Source organism: Leucoraja erinacea, chromosome 1, assembly GCF_028641065.1.
Source record: "Leucoraja erinacea ecotype New England chromosome 1, Leri_hhj_1, whole genome shotgun sequence".
Lineage (NCBI taxonomy): Eukaryota > Metazoa > Chordata > Chondrichthyes > Rajiformes > Rajidae > Leucoraja > Leucoraja erinaceus.
Window position 1 is genome coordinate 9,659,346 of NC_073377.1, and position 22,428 is coordinate 9,681,773.

General features: G+C 45.8%; 1 protein-coding gene across 1 annotated transcript in view; it reads right to left on the reverse strand.

Moving 5' to 3' along the window:
- Positions 1-3,962: 3,962 nt before the first annotated feature.
- Positions 3,963-22,428, reverse strand: part of atoh8 (atonal bHLH transcription factor 8) — a 34,704-nt gene continuing 16,238 nt past the window's right edge. Inside the window, exon 3 of the mRNA XM_055650750.1 lies at positions 3,963-4,730. Within this exon, the coding sequence (XP_055506725.1) occupies positions 4,725-4,730 (6 nt within the window). The 3' untranslated portion in view covers positions 3,963-4,724. The remainder of the gene's footprint in view (positions 4,731-22,428) is intronic.

The following is a 22,428-nucleotide window of genomic DNA, read 5'->3' on the forward strand; positions in this document are numbered from 1 at the left end:
CAAATTCAGTCGGCCCGCCTCCTGCCCAGCTGTTTGGTGAGTCTAATGTTGGGACCAGCTCCAAATGGCTCCGCGGTTGAAAGTGGGACCGGCCCCGCGAGGCCGTATGCCTCAAGCCACCACGTTTGGTCACGCTCGCCGTATGCAGTCGCATGCTGGTGGGACAGGCCCTTTAGGGATAAGCAGATGGATATGCAAGAAATAGAAGGATATGGATTATGCACCCCACTCCCCTCTGAGCCCCCATTCTCCCTCTACGGTACATTCCCCACCCCCTTCCTGCCCACTTGTCCTCTGCACAGCCTGGATCAGACCCCATCCCCAGTTGGGTTACTCCATCCCCCTGACTTCCCCCGTCCTAATACACAGTGGCAGCCTTCAGCATAGGCCTTACCTTTATACTCCTAAAGATTATGTGCAGGAAGATAAGAGTCTTGTCATCATGCTCGGCACAGATATGCAGGCCGAAGGGCCTGTTCCTGTGCTGTACCGTTCTATGTTTTATGTTCTATCATGATGATCTTGGAACATGGTGAAGTTTGGGCTTAGGAGTATAAAGGTAAGGCCTATGCTGAAGACTGCCCATTCTGTATTGGCTCGGTATATCACCAAAATAAACTGGAGACATGGAGAATAGGATGAACAGAGGGACGAAGGAGATGGTAGGTTGTGTGGGAGGGCAGGAGAGAGGCAAATATTCCCATATAGAGTCATGGAGTCATAGTTATAGAGTGATACAGTGTGTAAACAGGCCCTTCGGCCCAACTCGTCCACAATGGCCAACAATGTCCTAGTTACATTAGACCCACTTGCCTGCGCTTGGTCCATATCCCTCCAAACCCGTCCTAACCATGTACCTATCTAACTGTTTCTTAAACGATGGGATAGTCCCAGACTCAACTACCTCCTCTGGCAGCTTGTTCCATACACCCACCATCCTTTGTGTGAAAATGTTACCCCTTGGATTCCTATTAAATCTTTTCCCCTTCACCTTGAACCTATGTCCTCTGGTCCTCGATTCCCTTACTCTGTGCATCTACCCAATCTATTCCTCTCATGATTTTCTATACCTCTATAAGAACTCCCCTCATCCTCCTGCGCTCCATGGAATAGGGATCCAGCGTACACAACCTCTCCCTATAGCTCACACCAGCTAGTCCTGGTAAATCTTTCAAGCGTGACAATATCTATCCTATAACATGGTGCCCAGAACTGAACATAATGTTCTAAATGTGGTCTCATGTGGTCTTATACAACTGTAACATGACCTCCCAACTTCTACACTCAATACTCCGACCGATGAAGGCCAAAATGCCAAAAGCCTTTTGACCACCTTATCTACCTGCGACTCGACCTTCAAGGAACTATGCACCTGTACTCTTAGATCCCTCTGCTCTACAACACTATCCAGAGGCCTACCATTTACTGTGTAGGTCCTGCCCTTGTTCGATGTCCCAAAATGCAACACCTCACACTTCTTTGTATTAAATTGCATCAATCTTTCCTCAGTCCACCTGCCCAATCGATCCAGATCCTGCTGCAATCGTTCACAACCATCTTCACTATCTGCAATACCACTAACTTTTGTATCATCAGCAAACTTGTTAATCTTGCCCTGTATGTTCTCATCCAAATCATTGATGTAGATGACAAACAGTAATAGGCCCAGCACCGAACCCTGAGGCACACCACTAGTCACAGGCCTCCAGTCTGAGAAGCAACTTCCACCATCACCCTCTGCTTCCTTCCATGGAGCCAATTTGTTATCCATTCAGCTATCTCTCCTTGGATCCCATGCGTTCTAACCTTCCAGAGCAGCCTACCATGTGGAACCTTGTCGAACGCCTTACTGAAATCCATGTACACAACATCTACAGCTCTGCCCTCATCAACCTTTTTGGTCACGTCTTCAAAAAAATCAATCAAATTTGTGAGACACGCCTCCCACGTACAAAACCATGCTGACTGTCCCTAATCAACCCTTGCCCATCCAAATACTTGTATATCCTATCCCTCAAAATACTCTCCAGTAACTTTCCAACTACAGATTTTAAGCTCACTGGCCTATAGTTCCCAGCTTTTCCCTGGAGCCCTTCTTGAAAAGAGGCACAACATTTGCCACCCTCCAGTCTTCCGGCACCCCTCCTGTATTTAAAGACGACTCGTAAATTTCAACCAGGGCTCCCGCAATTTCCTCTCTATGAGACCCCAGAAGACCGCATGGGACCACATTTAGAATATTATGTTCCACTGGAGATTTGTCTACCTCAAACACGACAGTGCCTTCAGTACTTTAACCCTGACTGCTTTCATGACACTTCCAGTGACTGCTCCAATTTCCTCTGTCCGACTGTCTTTCTCCTCGGTAAATACAGAGGAGAAATACTCATTTAGGACCTTGCCCATCTCCTGTGGCTCCACACAGAGGTGATCGCTTTGATTCCTGAGAGGTCCCACTCTCTCTCTAGTTACCCTTTTCCCCCTTATGTATTTATAAAATCTTTTGAGATTGACCTTAACGCTACCCACCAGAGCTATCTCCTGTCCCCTTTTTGCCCCTCTGGTCTCCTTTTTCAGTTTACTCCTTAGTTCCCGAAACTCCTCTAGGGATGCACTTGATCCCAGCTGCCTATACCTGTCCCATGCATCCTTTATGTTTTTGACTAACTTCTCAATTTCCCTCGTCAGCCAAGCTTCCTTACGTTTGCCTGCTTTGCCCTTCACTCTAACGGGGACGTACACATTCTGCGCTTTCTTCAGTACACTTTGAAAAACATCCCACTTGGTCGATTTTCCTTTCCCTCCTAATAACCTTGAATGAGACCTTCTCTCACACCCTCAAAGTTACTCTTACACCAGTTGAGCATTTTAACACGTGGACCCTCTCCATCCCTATCCATAACTATCTTAAACCAAATTGAACTGTGATCACTGGTTCCAAAAGGCTCCTCCACAAACACTTCATTAACTTGCCCTTCCCAAATTCCCAATACTAGACCCAGCGTTGCCCTCTCATGTGTGGGGGGCTTCACATACTGCTTAAGAAAACTCTCCTGGACTCTTTTGATGAATTGCACCAGACCTAAACCCTTCACGCTATGATTTTCCCTGTCTATATTGGGAAAGTTAAAATCCCTCTACTATAACAACCTTATGCTATATTTAAGAGGGAGTTAGATGTGGCCCTTGTGGCTAAGGGGATCAGGGGGTATGGAGAGAAGGCAGGTACGGGATACTGAGTTGGATGATCAGCCATGATCATATTGAATGGCGGTGCAGGCTCGAAGGGCCGAATGGCCTACTCCTGCACCTAATTTCTATGTTTCTATGTTTCTTATTCGACCTGCAGCTGTCTGCAATCTCCCGGCACATTTGTTCTTCTAATTCCCGTTGACTATTCGGGGGTCTGTAGTACACCCCCAAAAAGGTGATCATCCCTTTCTTGTTCCTCAGCTCCACCGATATAGCCTCACTCGATAATAATAATAATTCAACACCTATTCTTATTTATCTCCAGTCTCCTTCGCCAAACCAATAACTGAGATCGAGGTGACATCCAAAGTCTCATATAACTTTATAAACATTTGTACATGAATACTAGTGATTAATATGGCCCCGCATTAATAGAGGGCAGCGTGATTACACAGATCATAAAGTGCACATAACAACGGTATGCTTCCTGATTGTCCGACCACTTTCTACGGAGACAGAAGGAGGCCCTGCTGCAATTAACTAGCAACAGGAAATCCGTCCAGGGCACATGCTGAATAATACACAGAAGATCACATGTGGGGGTCACCCATTAATTTAACCAGCTTTCACCCAAAAGCATTGGCATTTGATACTGTCTGGCACTGCCATTGGCAGTAGCTTCACTGGGCAAATTTAACGGACCCATTTTCCAGCAGGTTTTTCGGATTTACAGTATCAGAAACATGCAATTAATCCCGAGACACAGATGATTGTTACAATCCTCCTCTACAGCTTTATAAATTCCTGTTACAGCCGACATTACACAATGCATTACATTGTACCCATCGGGCCAATAAGTATTTATGGCTAGGCTACATCACTCAGAGTCCACTTTTAATTCTCCTTTTAAAAAAAAAAAGCAAGTTATCTACATAATCTCTTTATCCTGTTACTGGTGCTCGAAGAGCAAAGGACAAAGCAAACAGATTTCAGCCTCGAACACAAGAAGAACACAAGGGCCGGCACGGTGGCACAGTCGCTGCCTTAGCCGGAGACCCGGGTTCGATCCTGACTACGGGTGCTGTCTGTACGGAGTTTGTGCCTTCTCCCCATGATCTGCATGGGTTTTCTCCGAGATCCTCGGTTTCCTCCCACACTCCAAAGACGTGCGTACAGGTTTGCAGGTTAATTGGCGATATAAACGTAAATTGTCCCTAGTGTGTGCAGGATAGTGTTAATGTTAAAGTTGGTTGGCGCCGGGTCGATGGGCTGAAGGGCCTGTTTCCGCGTTGTGTCTCTAAACTAAAGTAAAGAAAGTGCTGAAAAGATGATGTCCAGAAAAATTTGCTGGCCCTGCTACTGAGACTTTTATCTTAAACGGGCAGTTTTCGCTTCTTTTGGGGTTAATATCTCTTGTGCACGATGTCTCCTGCGATTCCATATCTGCTCCTGACTTTCTCCCTCGCTGCCAGCGTTGGCGACCCACCAGCGCACTGTGTGATGTTCCTGTGAAATGTCGCTCCTTCGCCGGATCATTCCTGAAACGACAAAACCGTGATTTACGACAGGAATTACTCTCTGGAAGCATGTGGAATAGGATGGGATTAATTAACCCATGGAGCACTGAATTTGCCAGCAGCTGTTGCCAGCCAAATGTGGTTCGTATTAGCCGCAGACTTGAAGACGAAGTCAAATGAGCCGATAGCTGTTGTAAAACCCCACGAAAGATTCACAGTTGCACTGCGCCTCACTTAAGCAGAAAATGGTTAATTCAGGGGCAGCAATTAATTCAGGTTTTTAACACACCAGTTTCAACTTTAACACTCAATATTACCTTCCATCTAAATGGATCCTGTGGGAATGGAGCCCCACAACAGGTTATTTGAGTAATTCATAGAACATAGTCATAGTCTTAGAGTGATACAGTGTGGAAACAGGCCCTTCGGCCCAACGCCCACACCAGCTACACTAGTCCCACTTGCCTGCCCTTGGTCCATATCCCTCCAAACCTGTCCTATCCATGCACCTGTCTAACTGTTTCTTAAACATTGGGATAGTCCCAGCCTCAACTACCTCATCTGGCAGCTTGGTCCATACACTCACCACCCTTTGTGTGAAAATTTTACCCCTCAGATTCCTATTAAATCTTTTCCCCTTCACCTTGAACCTCTGTCCTCTGGTTCTTGATTCCCCTGCTCTGGGCAAGAGACTCTGTGCATCTACCCAATCTAATCCTCTCAGAATTTTGTACACCTCAGATTCAGATTCAGTACACCTCTATAAGATCACCCCTCATCCTGCTGAGCTCCAAGCACTTACCTGTTTTCTGGTTTCCCCAAATAAAGAACCAGAATGGACAACCCAATGGTATGAATATTGATTTCTCTAACTTCAAGTGGACCTTGCATCCCCTCTCATTCCATCCCCCACCCAGGCATACCAGCTTCAAAGTCAACTTGTTGAGTCTCATTGTCTGAAACTCGTTTTCACTTAGCACACAGCCTTTCCTTCATCATCGTTACTTATCTTACACGTTGCATATCTTTCATTCATTTGTTCTATATCTCTCTATATCACCATCCATATCCCTAGTTTCCCTGTCCCCTGACTCTTAGTCTGAAGAAAGGTCTCGACCCAAAACCTCTTCCTATTTGTTTTCTCCAGAGATGCTGCCTGACCAGCTGAATCACACCAGCTTTTTGTGTCTATCTTCAGTTTAAACCAGCATCTGCAGTTCCTTCCAACACATGCACAATTCAAAGATACAAACTCAGCAAAACTCAGTCTCTGGAATGTCGGAGGTTGAGGGAAAACCTCATAGAAGAATATAAAATGATGCGAGGCATAGTTTATGGTGTTAAGGAGTTTAGAAGGATGAGGGGGAAATCTTATAGACACATATAAAATTATAAAAGGACTGGACAAGCTAGATGCAGGAAAAATGTTCCCAATGTTGGGCGAGTCCAGAACCAGGGGCCACAGTCTTAGAATAAAGGGGATGTCATTTAAGACTGAGGTGAGAAAAAACGTTTTTCACCCAGAGAGTTGTGAATTTATGGAATTTCCTGCCACAGAGGGCAGTGGAGGCCAAGTCACTGGAGGGATTTAAGATAGAGTTAGATATAGCTCTAGGGACTGGTGGAGTCAAGGGATATGGGGAGAAGGCAGGCACGGGTTATTGATAGGGGACGATCAGCCATAATCACAATGCATGGCGGTGCTGGCTCGAAGGGCCGAATGGCCTCCTCCTGCAGCTATTTTCTATGTTTCCATGTCTCTATAGATAAGGTAGATGGTCAGAACCTTTGTCCCGGGATGGAAATGTCCAACTCTAGAGAGCATGGCTATAAGGTGAGAGGGGGAAAGTTTAATGGAGATGAGCAAGGCAAGTTTTATACACAGGGGGTCTGGAATGGGGTGGTGGTGGAAGCAGATATAATAGTGGTGTTTAAGAGGCTTTTAGATAAGCACATGGAAGTGCAAGGAATAGAGTGATATGGATCAGGTACATGCTGATGAGATCAGTTTAATATGGCATTTAATATGTTCGGCAGAAACTTTGTGGGCCAAATTGCCTGTTCTAATGCTGTACTGTTCTATGTTCTAACCAACATTAGAGCTCAAAACAATATTCACATGTGGTGTTGCTATAGAAGCAACATTTCTTACGACCTCCCCTTTATGTTGCCCTGCCTTTGAAGTAGATGAGCGTCTAGAAACTTTCTCTTTCAAGAGGTGTTTTCAACCTTAGTTTAGATTTAGAGTTACAGGGTATTATTATTGCATTTACCGAATAGCTTTGTTATGCATGCGATCCAATCATTTGAGATCATACTACACAATCAAGCCAAACTCAAGTACAATAGGTAGAGCAGGTGGAAAGAAGGGGTGCAGGGTGTAGAGGTGTATCAGACAGTACCCTAGCTTATGAAAGGACCTTCATAAGCCTAACAGCAGAGGAGAAGAAGCTGTTCCTTAGTCTGGTGGTGCACGCTTTCAAGCTTCTGTTATTTCTGTTGGCCAGGAGCAGGGAGAAAAAGGAATGACTGGGGTGGGACAAGTCTTTTATTAGTTTATTTAGTTTGCTTGGAGATACAGCATAGAAACACATCGCGTTCACCCTGACTATCGATCACCCGTTCACACTAGTTCAATGCTATCCCACCTTTCTCATCCACTCCCTATACAGCACAATTTACAGAGGGACAATTAACCTACAAACCCACAACTCTACCGCTGTACGACTGTGTCACCTGTTCTTAGGATATGTTAAGAAGAAGCCCTCTCACTCCGTTCTTATGACTCAGGTGAACCTGACTCAGGTGACAACCAAGGGACATCTTAGTTTGGCATGGAGGAGCTGGGCCCTAGGGCTTGTCTCCATGCTGCACGATTCCATGACTATTCATATTTTCCGAATGGTACCAAAGAAGCCAAAAGATGTTCTTCACGCCAATACCATTGAAGTTGGCCTGACCTGGCCGAGCTGGCTATCCGCGAGTCACGGCGCCAGGCGGAAGAGGGCTTTGCCCGAGCCATATGCTTGCCCCTTTTCCGGGGTTACGTCCATGCCCGGGTGGTGTTATAGAGGAACATAGTTGTATAGGAGTTATTTAGTACATTTGTAAGGATTGTATCATAGTTGTTTAAAAATGTAGTGTGTAGATAATTTGGTGATTTTGTACTCTGGTGGTGGGTGTGTCACCATGGTTTTGTTTTGTATTGTGATCGTATTTAAATAAATTATTTTTGATACAAACACAAAATAAAAAAGAAAATACCAGTGAAGCTGAGTCCTTAGTTATTTCAATGGGATATGCTGGAGTATATAACAATAGACACTGCACTCTTAGTTACATGAACTTTTGAATGGAACGGAGCGCAGTGGTAAAATGCAAACCATACAAAAATAGTGAAATCCTTTCACTATTTTTACTGTTCCTTTGGCTCTTTGTCTCTCTGTTTCACGTGCTAATCTTGTGACTTGCGATGTGCTGAAGCGTGATGCCAACAAATTACCTGGCCTCACAGTTTGGGAATTTCACAGTGCAGTATAGTTTATCTCGGCCGAGTCACCTCAAGTTAAGATTATCGAAGAGTAACGGAGAGCAGGCTATGTTAGCATCTGGCACAAATTGGGCACAAAACTGTCTTGGTTCAAGAACATAGAGCATAGTACAGTACAGCACAAGAGCAGGCCCTTCAGCTCGTAATGTCTAAACTCATCTGCTGCATGTCAAGTCAAGTCAAGTCAACTTTATTTGTCACATACACATACAAGATGTACAGTGAAATTTTTAAGTGACAATGCCTGCGGGATTGTGCAAAACAACAGAACAACAGAACAGAACAGAACCAGTATTTACATTAAAAAAAAAGACACAACAGTAAATGAGTCCCTGGTGAGATAGGTGTTTACAGTCCTGATGGCCTGTGGGAAGAAACTCCGTCTCATCCTCTCTATTTTCGCAGCATGACAGCGGAGGCGTTTGCCTGACCGTAGCAGTTGGAACAGTCCGTTGCTGGGGTGGTAGGGGTCCCCCATAATGTTGCTGGTTCTGGATCTGCACTTCCTGGTGTACAGGTCCTGCAGGGGGGTGAGTGTAGTTCCTATGGTGCGTTCGGCCGAACGCACTATTCCCTGCAGAGCCTTCCTGTCCTGGGCAGAGCAGTTTCCAAACCAGATTGAGATGTTTCCGGACTGGATGCTTTCTACAGCACCAGAGTAGAAGGATTGAAGGATCCTCAGAGAGACACTGAATTTCCTCAGTTGCCTGAGGTGGTAAAGGCACTGCCTTGCCACCTCATGTGATTCATATCCCACTGTTGGTCCTCACGCTGCCTTGGAAAAGCGGCCAACATAATCCGGTGGCACAGTGGCGCAGCTGCTAAAGCCATTGCCTCCCAGTGCCAGAGACCCTGGTTTTAACCTGACCTTGGGTGCTGTCTATGTTGAGTTTGCACGTTTTCCCTGTGACCGCTTAGGTTTCTGGTTGCCCCCCACATTCCAAAGACGTGCGGGTTATAGGTTAATTGGCTAATGCAAAATAATTGCCCCTAGTCTGTAGGATGAAACTAGTGTATGGGTGCCCACAGGTTCAGTGGGCCGAAGGGCCTGTTTCCACGCTGTAACTCTAAACTAAACTAATCATGATCCATCGCTAATCACTCATCCATTGTGAAAGTGTTTCGAGAGGCTAGTTATGGAACGCATTAAATCCCATCTACCCAGCGGCCTTGACCCACTGCAGTTCGCCTACTGCTACAAGAGGTCCACGGACAATGCCATTGCCTGAGCCCTACACTCATCCCTAGAACACCTGGATAAGAGATAATCTTCAACACTGGTGCTCCGTAAGGATGCGTTCTCAGCCCCGTCTTTACTCCTTGTACACCCACGACTGGGCAGCCATGTACAAATCTAATTCAATATTCAAATTCAGCCCCGTATAACAATTTAGGCCATCCTTGTACACCCTTCGAGTCCGTGGGCATCTCCCATGTCCCAATACCTGCGCTCAGACCAACCCTCCATTCCCTTCCCATCCATATAACTATCCAATTTATTTTTAAATGATAAAAACGAACCTGCCTCCACCACCTTCACTGGAAGCTCATTCCACACAGCTACCACTCTCTGAGTAAAGAAGTTCCCCCTCATGTTACCCCTAAACTTCAGTCCCTTAATCCTCATGTCATGTCCCTTTGTTTGAATCTTCCCTACTCTCAGTGGGAAAAGCTTTTTGAGAACTCTGTCATCCCTCTCATCATTGTCGAGACTATCAAGTCTCCCCTTACTCTCAAAGTCATGCATTAGACGGAGGAGATAGAACCGGACACGATCGACTTTCTCTCAGGAGGAGATAGTGAGTGATCAGGAAGTGACGTGACACGTACCCCAGTTTGCATAGACGGCGCCAAAGTAGAGATGGGTGAAAACATCAAATTCCTAAGGGTGAATATCACCAACAACTTCTCCTGGACCACACAGATTGAAGTAACGACCAAGAAAGCACAGCAACGCCTCTACTTCCAGGCTTAGGAAGTTTGGCAAGTCCCCTGCACCAACTTCTACAGATGCACCATAGAAAGCATTTTATCAGGATGCATCACAGCTTGGTTTGGGAACAGCTCCATCCAAGACCGCAAGAAGTTTCAGCAAATTGTGGACACATCCCAACCTCCTTTCTATTGACTCCATTTATACCTCACACTGTCTCGGCAAGGCCAGCAGCATAATCAAGGATGAGTCGCACCCTGGTCACTCCCGCTTCTCCCCTCTCCCATCAGGCAACAGGTATAGAAGTGTGAAAACATACACCACAAGAATCCGGGACAGTTTCTTCCCAGCTGTTATCCGGCAACTGAATCATCCTACCACAACCAGAGAGCAGTGCTGAACTACTATCTATCTCTTTGATGACCCTCACACTATCGTTGATTGGACATTGCTGCCTTTACCTAGTACTAAACGTTATTCCCTTATCATGTATCTATACACTGTAAATGGATCGATTGTAATCTTGTATTGTCTTTCTGCTGGCAGGTTAGCACGCAACAAAAGCTTTTCACTGCACCTCAGTACATGTGACAATAAACTAAACTGAACGGAACTAAACTATACAGAAGATAGACACAAAAATCTGCAGTAACTCAGCGAGACAGGCAGCATCTCTGGAGCGAAGGAATGGGTGACGTTTCGGGTTGAGGCCCTTCTTCAAACTAAACACCTCAGGCTTAACAATGCATTTAATGCTAAAGACATTGAATTTAATGCATAAGGCCCAGGCACAGTAATGAGAATGCTATTCACTCAAAGAAACTAATACTGGTAACAAAAAATATCAGCTTTAGAAAAAAATGCAATATGCAGGGATTTTCTTCCAATCCACTGCAAACAATGGAATGTTATTATACTAGAATGCCAAAGCTTCTGTGAAGCAATCACGAAGCACAATATTTTGTCAACACATTTCTATTCCAAGAAATATAATATGTTAAACTTGGGTCAAAAAATAGGAATATTTTGCTTTGCTATGTTCCCCCTGTCCATCTAAGGACGTTGTCTCTTGAGTATTGGCAGTCATTCAATGTGTCCCCCAGTGGCAAACGTGGGCAGTACCAAGGCCAAGTTTGATCATGTCCTCATCTGACTTACACAAATGATAAGATTGTGAGCCCTGCATGTTCTGATTTCTCCCTGCCTTACCGTCCCACATACGAGTCAAATGCAATAACCCCAGCTGTGTTACTAACTGAAATCTGTTTGCCTCTCACCAAACCATCAACAAAACTTAAAGAAAGATATTTCCGGTATCTGAAAAAGAGTCTCAACCCGAAATGTCGCCTATCAACGTCCTCCCGAGATGTTGCCTGACCCCGCTGAGTTACTCCGGAATTTTGTGTTTTTTTTCTTGTAAGTTCCTTTTTATCCTCATAGAGTTATAGAGTGATACAGCATGGAAACAAGCCCAACATGTTCCAGCTGCACTAATCCCACCTGCCCGCGTTTGGCCCATATCCCTCCAAACCTGTCCAATTCATGTACATGTCTAACTATTTCATAAACGTTGGGATAGTGATAGTCATAGCTCGTTGCATACACCCACCACGCTTTGTGTGAAGGCTCCTTTAGATAATGTGGTGTCCTCTAGATGCAAATATGTGGAGTGTCTGCAATTAAAATCCATACAAATCACCAATCGATTACCAAGTAATTTTTGCCTCATGAATGATCAACATTCATGTAGAAGTCGACATCGACTCCCGAATTGGTAAAGCTGCATCAGTCTTCAGACAAATGCAGCCAATATGGTCTGGTGGCGGGATATCCAAGATGCTAAAAGTCCGGTCTTCCAGTCCGTAGTCCTCCCTACAGCCCTCGATGCCAGTGAGACATGGAAAATCAATGTGAAGATGAAAAATAAATTGGATGCATTCCAACAACGGTGCTTGAGGAAGATCGTGAAGACTAGCTACGGAGACCACATCACAAACGAGGAGATCCACCGTGAAACTGCAACAAAGCTTGATGCTTTCAAGAGAGAGCTGGATAGGGCTCTTAAAAATAGCGCAGTCAGGGGATATGGGGAGAAGGCAGGAACGGGGTACTGATTGGGGATGATCAGCCGTGATCACATTGAATGGCGGTGCTGGCTGGAAGGGCCAAATGGCCTACTCCTGCACCTAGTGTCTATTGTATATTGTCTAAAGCCTCTCAGGAAGGACATAGCGGTACGCAGGATGAAATTTGCAGGACGTGTAATCAGAATGTGACCAGAACGTGCACCTAAAATAGCAATGACATGGCAACCTGATGGAAGAAGGAAAAGAGGCCGACCAAAACTCACGTGGAGGCGCACATTCCAGGAAGATTTGTAAGCCCGGGACGCAAGCCTATCGAGGGTGGAAGACTTTGCGCATAACCGAACAGAATGGCGAAAGCTTGGTGCCCAATGCACTCAACAGTGTTGGAGGAACTAAGTCTAAGTAAGTAAGAATGATCAAATAATTTGTTCCAAGCACAAAATTCTTTCTTTTAAAAAACGTAGAACAGCACAGTGCAGGAGCAGGTCCTTCAGCCCACAATGTCTGTGCCGAAGATGATGTTAAGATCAATTCTTATCTGCCTGCACATAATCCATATCCCTACACAACCATGTACCTCTCCAAAAGTCACTTAAATGCCTCTGTATCTGCCTCAACTACTTCCTCTGGCAGCACGTTCCAGGCACTCGCCACCCTGGTGTAAAACAAATTACCCGCATGTCTTCTTTAAACTTTGCCCCTCTCATTTAAACCGGGGCAATTACCATCTAATACATGTTAATATAATTATTTCCAACCATTTAATTGTAATTATAATTCTCAGAATTCACTTTGAAATGTTAAAGAATTATAAAAACTGAAAGTGCTGGGAATACCCAACAGGTGAGACAGCATCTGTTTCTCTCTCTGCAGATGCTGCCTGGCTGCTAAATATTTCCAGCATTTCCTGTTTATATTTCAGATTTCCAGCAACTGCAAGTAATTATTTATATTTTTCATTAAGGATTAAACAGCTGGAGGATCATTTACTACTGGCCAAAATTCCTTCCTAATGCCATCAGATAAGAACGTTTTGAAATTAAATAAAACTTGTTGGGTGGGTGGACGTCGATGGTATGGCTGGGTTTTAACGGCCAGTGAGGACTTTACGTTCGACTTTAGAGATACAGCGTGGAAACAGGCCCTTCGGCCCACCAGGTCCATGCCTAGCGATCACTAACACTAACACCATCCTACACACTAGGGATATTTACAATATTACGGGCGGCAATTAATTGGGGGTGTGGGAGAAAACCGGAGCACCCAGGGGAAATTCACGCAATCACGGGCAGAACGTGCAAACTCCGTACAGACAGCACCCGTAGTCATGATCGAACCCGGGTCTCACTCAGGCTCTGTAAGGCAGCAACTCTGCTGCTGCGCCACCCAGTATACTGGGCGGGGGGGGGGGGGGGGGGGGGGGGGGTTGTAGTTTATTCTACTGCTGCAATCTCTCATCATAACCTGCCATTCCTCACACTACAAGATCAAGCTATAACAGTTCAGTTGAATAACGGCAGCCGCTGCACTTTTAAACCCCATTGAGTCCGTCACCCATGTTGACAGGATGTTACTTAAGACTTATTCCTTGTGCTGATAACGCTGGGCTGTTAAGCATTCAAGGCCTTAAAGCATTAATGTGACACAATTTTTATGAAAGTGTTTGGAAAATGTCATGATACATGAAGTGCAGTGATACAGATTGCAAGGCAAGACATCACTTGTGCCTGAGCCAATTAAGCAGATTTCCATTTACATTGACGCCAGGGCAATAAGCAATTGCCTGGACAAGGTCCAGAGAGGAAAATCTTCGTAAGATTGGTAATAGAATTTTCCTTCCAGTTAATGAAAGGAAAATTCTAGAGGATTCTTAAATGGTCATGATGTCCTTTCGGGCTAATTTTCTGATCTGCCTCTAAGCCATTTTTTCCTGCCCAGGCAAGTATCGACACAATCCACACCTTGTCGGAAGAAACTGAAAAAATTTCCTATCCTCCACCTTTCGATGAGTACCTTTGTCTTCTGTACCTGGTGAGTATTCTCTGGTAGGTTTACCTGCTGTGGTGAAGGATTTTGCCTGGAGAGGCATGGAGGGAAACATCAGTTCCCTGGACAACTGGATTGGATGCGATGGCTTCAACAGGCTGGGACTGTAAAACGGTGCCAAAATGGTACCTCTTGCATATGGACTCAGTGGGCTGTTCTGAGCGTACTGTACTGACCAGGATGACTGTGCTTATGTACGGAGTCTTGCTGAGTTGGATGCAAAAAGAATGTGTTTAATTGTGTAAAATGGAACTGCAGATGTTGGTTTACACTGAAGATAGACTCAAAGAGCTGGAATAACTCAGTGGGACAGGCAGCATCTCTGGAGAGAAGAAATGGGTGACGTTTCGGGTCGAGACCCTTCATCAGGCTGAGGGCCTGAAGGGGGAGGGGAGGGAGTCTAGAGATATGGAAGAGTAAGGTGTGAAAAGGAAATGTAGAATGGTTCATTAAACATAGAAAATAGGTGCAGGAGTAGGCCATTCGGCCCTTCGAGCCTGCACCGCCATTCAATATGATCATGGCTGATCATCCAACACAGTATCTCTCACCTGCCTTCTCTCCATACCCCCTGATCCTTTTAGCCACAAGGGCCACATCTAACTCCCTCTTAAATATAGCCAATGAACTGGCCTTGACTACCTTCTGTGGCAGGGAGTTCCAGAGATTCACCACTCTCTGTGTGAAAAATGTTTTATCTCATCTCGGTCCTAAAGGATTTCCCCTTTATCCTTAAACTGTGACCCCTTGTCCTGGACTTCCCCAACATCGGGAACAATCTTCCTGCATCTAGCCTGTCCAACCCCTTAAGAATTTTGTAAGTTTCTATAAAATCCCCCCTCAATCTTAGACTGTAGACAATAGATAATAGGTGCAGGAGTAGGCCAGTCGGCCCTTCAAGCAGCACTGCCATTCAATGTGATCATGGCTGATCATCCCCAATCAGTACCCCGTTCCTGCCTTCATTGTTAGCTATGGGGAAAATGACAGGGGGGCAGACAGTCAGTCAAATTAATCAGGATGTATTTCACTGTGCCTGGTACATGTGACAATAAAGAAACCATTGAAGACAATCAGTGTCACTATTCCCTTTATCATGTATCTGTACACTGTGACCGGCGTGATTGTAATCATGTATAGTCTTCTCACTGACATGAACAAAAAGCATTTCACTGTACCTCGGTACACGTGACAATAAACTAAACTAAACTAAACTAAACTAAACTAAACTAAACTAAACTAAACTAAACTAAACTCTGGCAGGAAGCTTGGAGAACAAGGATGAAATTTACCTCCAGCCGGATGGGAAAGAGGGAGTTGGAGTTACGATGGTATTTTGCCACCAGACATCGTGTGTATTTTTAACACATGACAGAGAATCGAATGAATGCTGCGGTAATAATGTGTAAACCACATATCAGCACACACACTGCCATTGTGACACTGTTATTGAAGAGTTCTCATAACTGACTTGCTCCCACCACAGTTTTGCCAAGAAATGAGCCAAACGTTTTTCCTATTCGATGGCGAGGAGAATTTCGGTCTGGTTGGACTGACTATATTTATTCTGGCTGCTTAACAGCAGCTCGTAGTTAGAGAGTGCTTTGTGCGCCCGTCTTGCATAAAAGTCACAGCTTGCATTTATCTCTCATTAGATGAAAGTGGATTATACGAATAGAACCAGCCTTTCCCCTTCAGAATGGGAATGGGTGACCTTGAGTTTCAGACTGACCCCCGTAATCCCATCCATTCATCTATCTGACTGTGCTGTGATTTCAAGGAAATGTCTAAAACGTGGAGGGATAGTCTTAAGTTTGTCAGGGGGGAGGTCATTTAAGACTGAGGTGAGAAAAAACATTTTCACCCAGAGAGTTGTAAATTTGTGGAATTCGCTGCCACAGAGGACAAATCACTGGATGGATTTAAGAGATAGTTAGATAGAGCTCTAGGGGCTAGTGGAGTCAAGGGGTATGGGGAGAAGGCAGGCATGGGTTATTGAAAGGGGAGGATCAGCCATGATCACAATGAATGGCGGTGTTGGCTCGAAGGGCCGAATGGCCTCCTCCTGCACCTATTTTCTATGTTTCTAGGTCTATGTTTCTATGTTGGTAGACAAAAATGCTGAAGAAGTGGGTGAGCAGCATCAATGGAGCAAATTAATTGTTGATGTTTCGGGTCGAGAGCCTTCTTCAGTTTGTTTTTAAGTTTGTTACTTTTCAGACATTTGCTAAGTTACAGCGATTGATCAATTCACCTTTCTAGGACAGTTGGGCACTGGGATAAATTTTCTGGACAAGCCAAGGTGGGAGTGATGAGTTGAGCTTGGACAGAGTGGATATGGAGAGGATATTTCTACTAGTGGGAGAGTCTAGGACTAGAAGTCATAGTCTCAGAATTATGGGACGAGATGAGGAGAAATCTCTTTAGTCAGAGGGTGGTGAATCTGTGGAATTCCTTGCCACAGAAGGCTGTGGAGGCCAAGTCAGTGGATATTTTTAAGGCAGAGATAGAGAGATTCTTGATGAGTACAGGTGTCAGAGGTAATGGGGAGAATACAGGAGAATGGGGTTAGGATAGATCAGCCGTGATTGAATGGCGGAGTAGACTTGATGGGCCGAATGACCTAATTCTACTCCTATCTCTTATGGCATGACCTCATGAGTGACTTTATTCTGTCTTGCACAATTCTATGTTTGTTATTATTTATTTATTTCTCCCATGTGATGTTCACAGCAATACCTGCATTTACTATGCTCATTATGCCAACACCACCCTGACCATACTCTATTCTCTTTGTTACCTTCGGGAAGAAGGTAGAGGAACCTGAAAACCGTTAGCTCCAGGTTCAAGAACAGCTTTGCCCCATTAACCATCAGCCTTTTGCATAGAAACATAGAATATTCCCTTCGTTGGCTCCCTGTGAGATACAGGATTGACTATAATGTCCTCCTTCTTGTCTATAAAGCCCTAAATGGCTTAGGATCATATTTTACAGAGTCCCTCCTTCCCTGAGCCCGTACTGAGCACTCAGGTCTTCTGATGCCGACCTGTTAGCCGCAGCGAATAGAAAATTGGTGGACAACTCTACCCAGGGCTATGAGAGACGCCTACTCAGTTGACATTTTTAAATGGCAGCTAGACAATAGACAATAGATGCAGGAGGAGGCCATTCGGCCCTTCGAGCTAGCACCGCTAAAGACGCATCTTTTTAATTAAGCTTTTAACTGATTTTACTTCGGAGTCACGTGAGTGACTACGTGAAGAACCCATCCAGCACGCATGCGCGACATGAGCGTTCACGCAGTGCAACAGCGACGAACGGGAGTACAAGCGCTCCCGCTACAAGCTGAAGGAACGGACCGTTAGGTAAGTACTTACCCACAGGTCCAAACTCACAACTTTGTTCCTCTTTGTTGCTCCAGGGGAAACTGGAGACAGCAAAGCAGCACAGAGGGAAGCGGCCCCCGTTCGACTCCAGGGAAGGAGCTTTCCGTCAGTGGAGGGGGCGAGAGGCGGCACCTGGACCGCACACGCTGCGGTCCACAGACACGGGTACCGAGCCGAGCCCAGTCCACTAGAGCTGCCTGACCAACAGCAGCGGACTGGTGGGAAATCAACATCAAACCGGCCGGTATTCCCTACAACTCCGACAAGGAGACTCGCCGCCCGAGAACGGCAGAGGCAGCCGCTTGAGCAAAGTTGGTGACCAATCATCGGGCTGGAGACAGACACTAGGAAGATGGACAGGCCGGCTCATTCAGAGAGACGGCACTTCAAACGACCGCCCGAGAGCGAGTAAGCGCCTGTTCTCTAAGCCTTAGACAAAGGTCATGGAGCAAAAATTCCAGCGAGACTTGCCTCAGGAGCTGGGGCAAGCTCGCCAAGGGAGCATAAACTCTCCCGCTCCAGTGCACTAATAGCACTGGCCATCTCCCTCATCAGAGGAGATTGATGGCGACCAGGGCTGGGCTGGTCAAGAAGAGGGGTCACTGGCTGAACAACATCGGGAGTATGCTTGAGGTACAGGAGCAGGAAGAGCTGCTGGGTGTGAGATACCACTACATGGCTACACCACGAGCGAGATGGCCGTTACAGCCTAATCCTACAGCCTACAGCTTTTCACACAGAGGGTGGTGAATCTCTGGAACTCTCTGCCACAGAGGGTAGTTGAGGCCAGTTCATTGGCTATATTTAAGAGAGAGTTAGATGTGGCCCTTGTGGCTAAGGGGATCAGGGGGTATGGAGTGAAGGCAGGTACGGGATACTGAGTTGGATGATCAGCCATGATCATATTGAATGGCGGTGCAGGCTCGAAGGGCCGAATGGCCTACTCCTGCACCTAATTTCTATGTTTCTATGTTTCTAATCTGGCGGCCAGCTTACTACCTGTTTTTTTCTAAAAACCTATCCAAGACAGGTAGTCATGAGACGTTGGACTTCATCACGCCTCCCCAAAATTGCATTTACTCAAAGTGCCTACCATTATTGGGGGCACATTGACCCGGGCATTTAAAAACCCCAAATCTTAATTTGCAATATTGATACCCCTGACGTCGGCTATCATTTCGCATGCACATTCCAGAGGGGCAGGGTAGTATGGCAAAACACCTGACCCTACTGTTCAACACAGTATGCAATCCGCAACCTCTTGAAGGAAGTCATAAAACCTGCTCTCAACCTAAATAATTCACAGGACTGTGAGAACGCCGACCTAACAACCACAGATCCTGCTATCTGGCAAAGTTACCAAACGAAGCCTAAAAACTGGACGAAGTGTCCAAGATATTCGGCATCATGAGGGCAGGACCTGGAATGAGCAAACCACACAAAACCAGACAGCAGTACCTCCACGCATCCACCAGTAGGCGTCTACTTTATAGTACTGGTGAAAGCTCGGGGCCCGCATGCCAGCACCCGTAAGCCTTTTCAGGCCGGGGGCCAGAGCGGGCCCTATGGAAAATGCGCCACCCCCCAACAACACCATCCCGACAGACAAGGAACCAGAAACCGAAGAAATGAACACACCACTAAACAACAGTGGAGGTAGGTGAGTATGGTTCCTACCATCACATAAAGGTGAAGGGTTTGTGCTAACAGTGGGGGGGGGAGGAACCGCACCTGGTTTTGGAAGCATGAAGAACTATCACACTTGGTAGTTATACCAAAAGTATTCAAGGACAAAATTGAATTAAGAAAACTTGCCACCGGTTCAGCATGCACCCCAAAGGGGTTTTTTCCTCCCACTAAAAAGAAAACACGAGGGACAAGCTGAACTGGAGAAGACATATAAAAGGGTAATAAAGAATTCTAAATATGAACCTTTGGAACCGTATTAAATTTACAAAAAACCCAAAAGATGGTGAATATCGCACCATGATTGACTTAACCACTTGAATATTTTCACCAGGTATACACACTTTAATGGAAAACTTTATAACTGCCAAACGTGGATTTCCTTAGGATACTTTATGGTAGGTATCAACTTAAAAGATGCATACTATTCAGTACCCAATTACAAAGATCTTCGGAGATACCTAAAATTTACCTGGATGGAGTAACTACGGCAGTATCAATTATTGACTAATGGGCTAAATATGAGCCAAAACTGTTTTCCAAGATATTCAAACCAGCCCTGACACTATTAAGGAAACATATTGTCATGGCATATCGCGATGATATTTAACGACAGACAAAAACCATGAAAATAGCTAAATCAGCAGCATTAGCTACTGTAAACCTATTTAGCCTGGGCTCTGTCACACTATCCAGATAAATCTACGTTGACACCATCCACAACTATGGACTATCTGGTATTCAATAACTCAATCCAATTGGCACAAACCTAACAAATTAATGGTTAACAATCAACCAACCATTCGACAGTGGCAAGAGTAATTGGGAAATTAGTAGCAGCATTAATAGCTACTTAACTTGGACCTTTCCATTAGTGCTAAGGTGCTAGTGTTTAAACAAAATAACCCATATCCAGAACAGATGGTAAATGGACTAATCTGGAGTCATCATCACTACAGACACTGGACATAAAACCCAGTTGGAAATGTTGGGTGCGTTCTATGGGTTAAAGGCATATTGTTCAATAGTGCACCATTCTTAATGCATTTCGTTGTCTCTGTACTGTACACTGACAATGACAATTAAAATTGAATCTGAATCTGAATCATTCGGCATGTTCGTATATAAATTGACAATATCACGATAGTGGCATATACTAAGATAAGATAAGATAAGATACATTAATTGTCATTTAGACCCCTTGAGGTCCAAACGAAATGCCGTTTCTGCAGCCATACATTACAAACACATAGACCCAAGACACAACATAATTTACATAAACATCCATCACATCGCTGTGATGGAAGGCCAAATAAACTTATCTCTCCACTGCACTCTCCCCCCCCCCCCCCCCCCCCATGTCAGAGTCAAAGTCAAAGCCCCCGGCTGGCGATGGCAATTGTCCCGCGGCCATTTAAGCCACGCCGGGTGATGCAAGGTCGCACACCGGGTCTTGGTATTAGAGCCCCCGGCGTGCGCTCTCAGAGTCCCGCAGCCATTCCCAGCCGCGCGGGGCGGTGATGTTAGGCCCCGCTCCAGGAGCTCTTCAACCCCGCAACTCGGGCGGGGGAAGTCGCCGTTGCGATAGCCCTGAAAAGCGGTCTCCCTCCAGGGATCCGCGGGCTCCCGGTGCCGTCGTCCGCAGACCTGTTGTTGGGGCCTCCGACTCTCCGGTCGGGCCGCAGCAGCAGCAGCAGCAGCAGCAGCAGCAGCAGCAGCAGCGCTCCTCCACCGCTCCAACCGTTCCGGACTCGGCCAGCCCCGCGACGGCGACGGTGAGTTGTAGCACCAGAGTCCCCGGCTTCTTCCTGTTGGAGGCCGCTCCTCGTTGCGGCCCCAACGACAACGGAAAAACCCGACGAGAAAAGGTCGGGTCTCCAGTGCAGGGAGAGATTTTAAAAAGTTTTCCCACCCCACCCCCACCCCCCCCCCCCACACACACACACCCCAACAAAAAATAACAAAAACTACATTAAAACACAGACAGAAAATAATAAAACGCGGACAGACTGCAGAGGCCGCTGCTGGCCAGAGCCGCGCCGCCCACTAAACCACATGGGCGGAATAAAATCGATATCATGTGACAAATTTGATTAACAATTTAGTAATGGTATATCGTCAAACATATTTGACTATCAGCAACTTACCTACCCGGTGAGCTAAATACTGTGGCAGACATATTAAACCAAAGTATTTGCTGAAATTACAAAGCAATATGGAACACCAGATATCGATTTCTCTGTATTCCGATTGAATCACCACGTACCGACGTATGTCGCATGGGAACCAGACCTTGCAGGCAGCGGCAATGGATACATTCTTGCTGAACTGGGGGTGGGGGGATCTAATCTCTCTGTTTCTCCCCTCTTTCTACCTCATCAATCAGGTACTACGGCCTCATTAGTCGGGTACTACGCAAAATACAAATGGACTCTGCTTCAGGTATTTTGATAGTACCTGACTGGCCTACACAGCCATGGTTCCCAGTGGTCCTCAACATGGTCATCGAAACCCCAATGACTTTCCCAGTAGACCAGACATTAACTCAGGCATAAGCCACCCATGCCACGATAAAATCAAACTACTGGGTTTGCAGATTTTGAACAGGCCACTGCTGGGCCTGGGATTGTCAGACAGCATTATCAACACGATGACAGCATCCCACCGCATGTCCACTAGGAAACAATATTTGTCGAACATCAAGAAGTGGGAAAGATACTGTTCGAATAAAGGAACTACATATTCAACTACTACAATACTGGAGTTCCTGCGGGCCTTCACCACAATGAAGGACTCAGCTACTGTGCCATTAACACAGGCAGAAGTGCTCTGTCAGCCTACAACAGGCCATAGGGTCCCAACCACTGGTGATCAAACTCATGAGAGGCATATTCAACTCTAATCCCCCAGACCTAGGTACACCCAAATCTGGGATGTCAGTGTGGTCCTGACATTCCTTAAGGGATGGTCACCAGCCAGGTCCCTCACCCTGGAACAGCCCACCCTGAAGACGGTCATGCTGATGGCCTT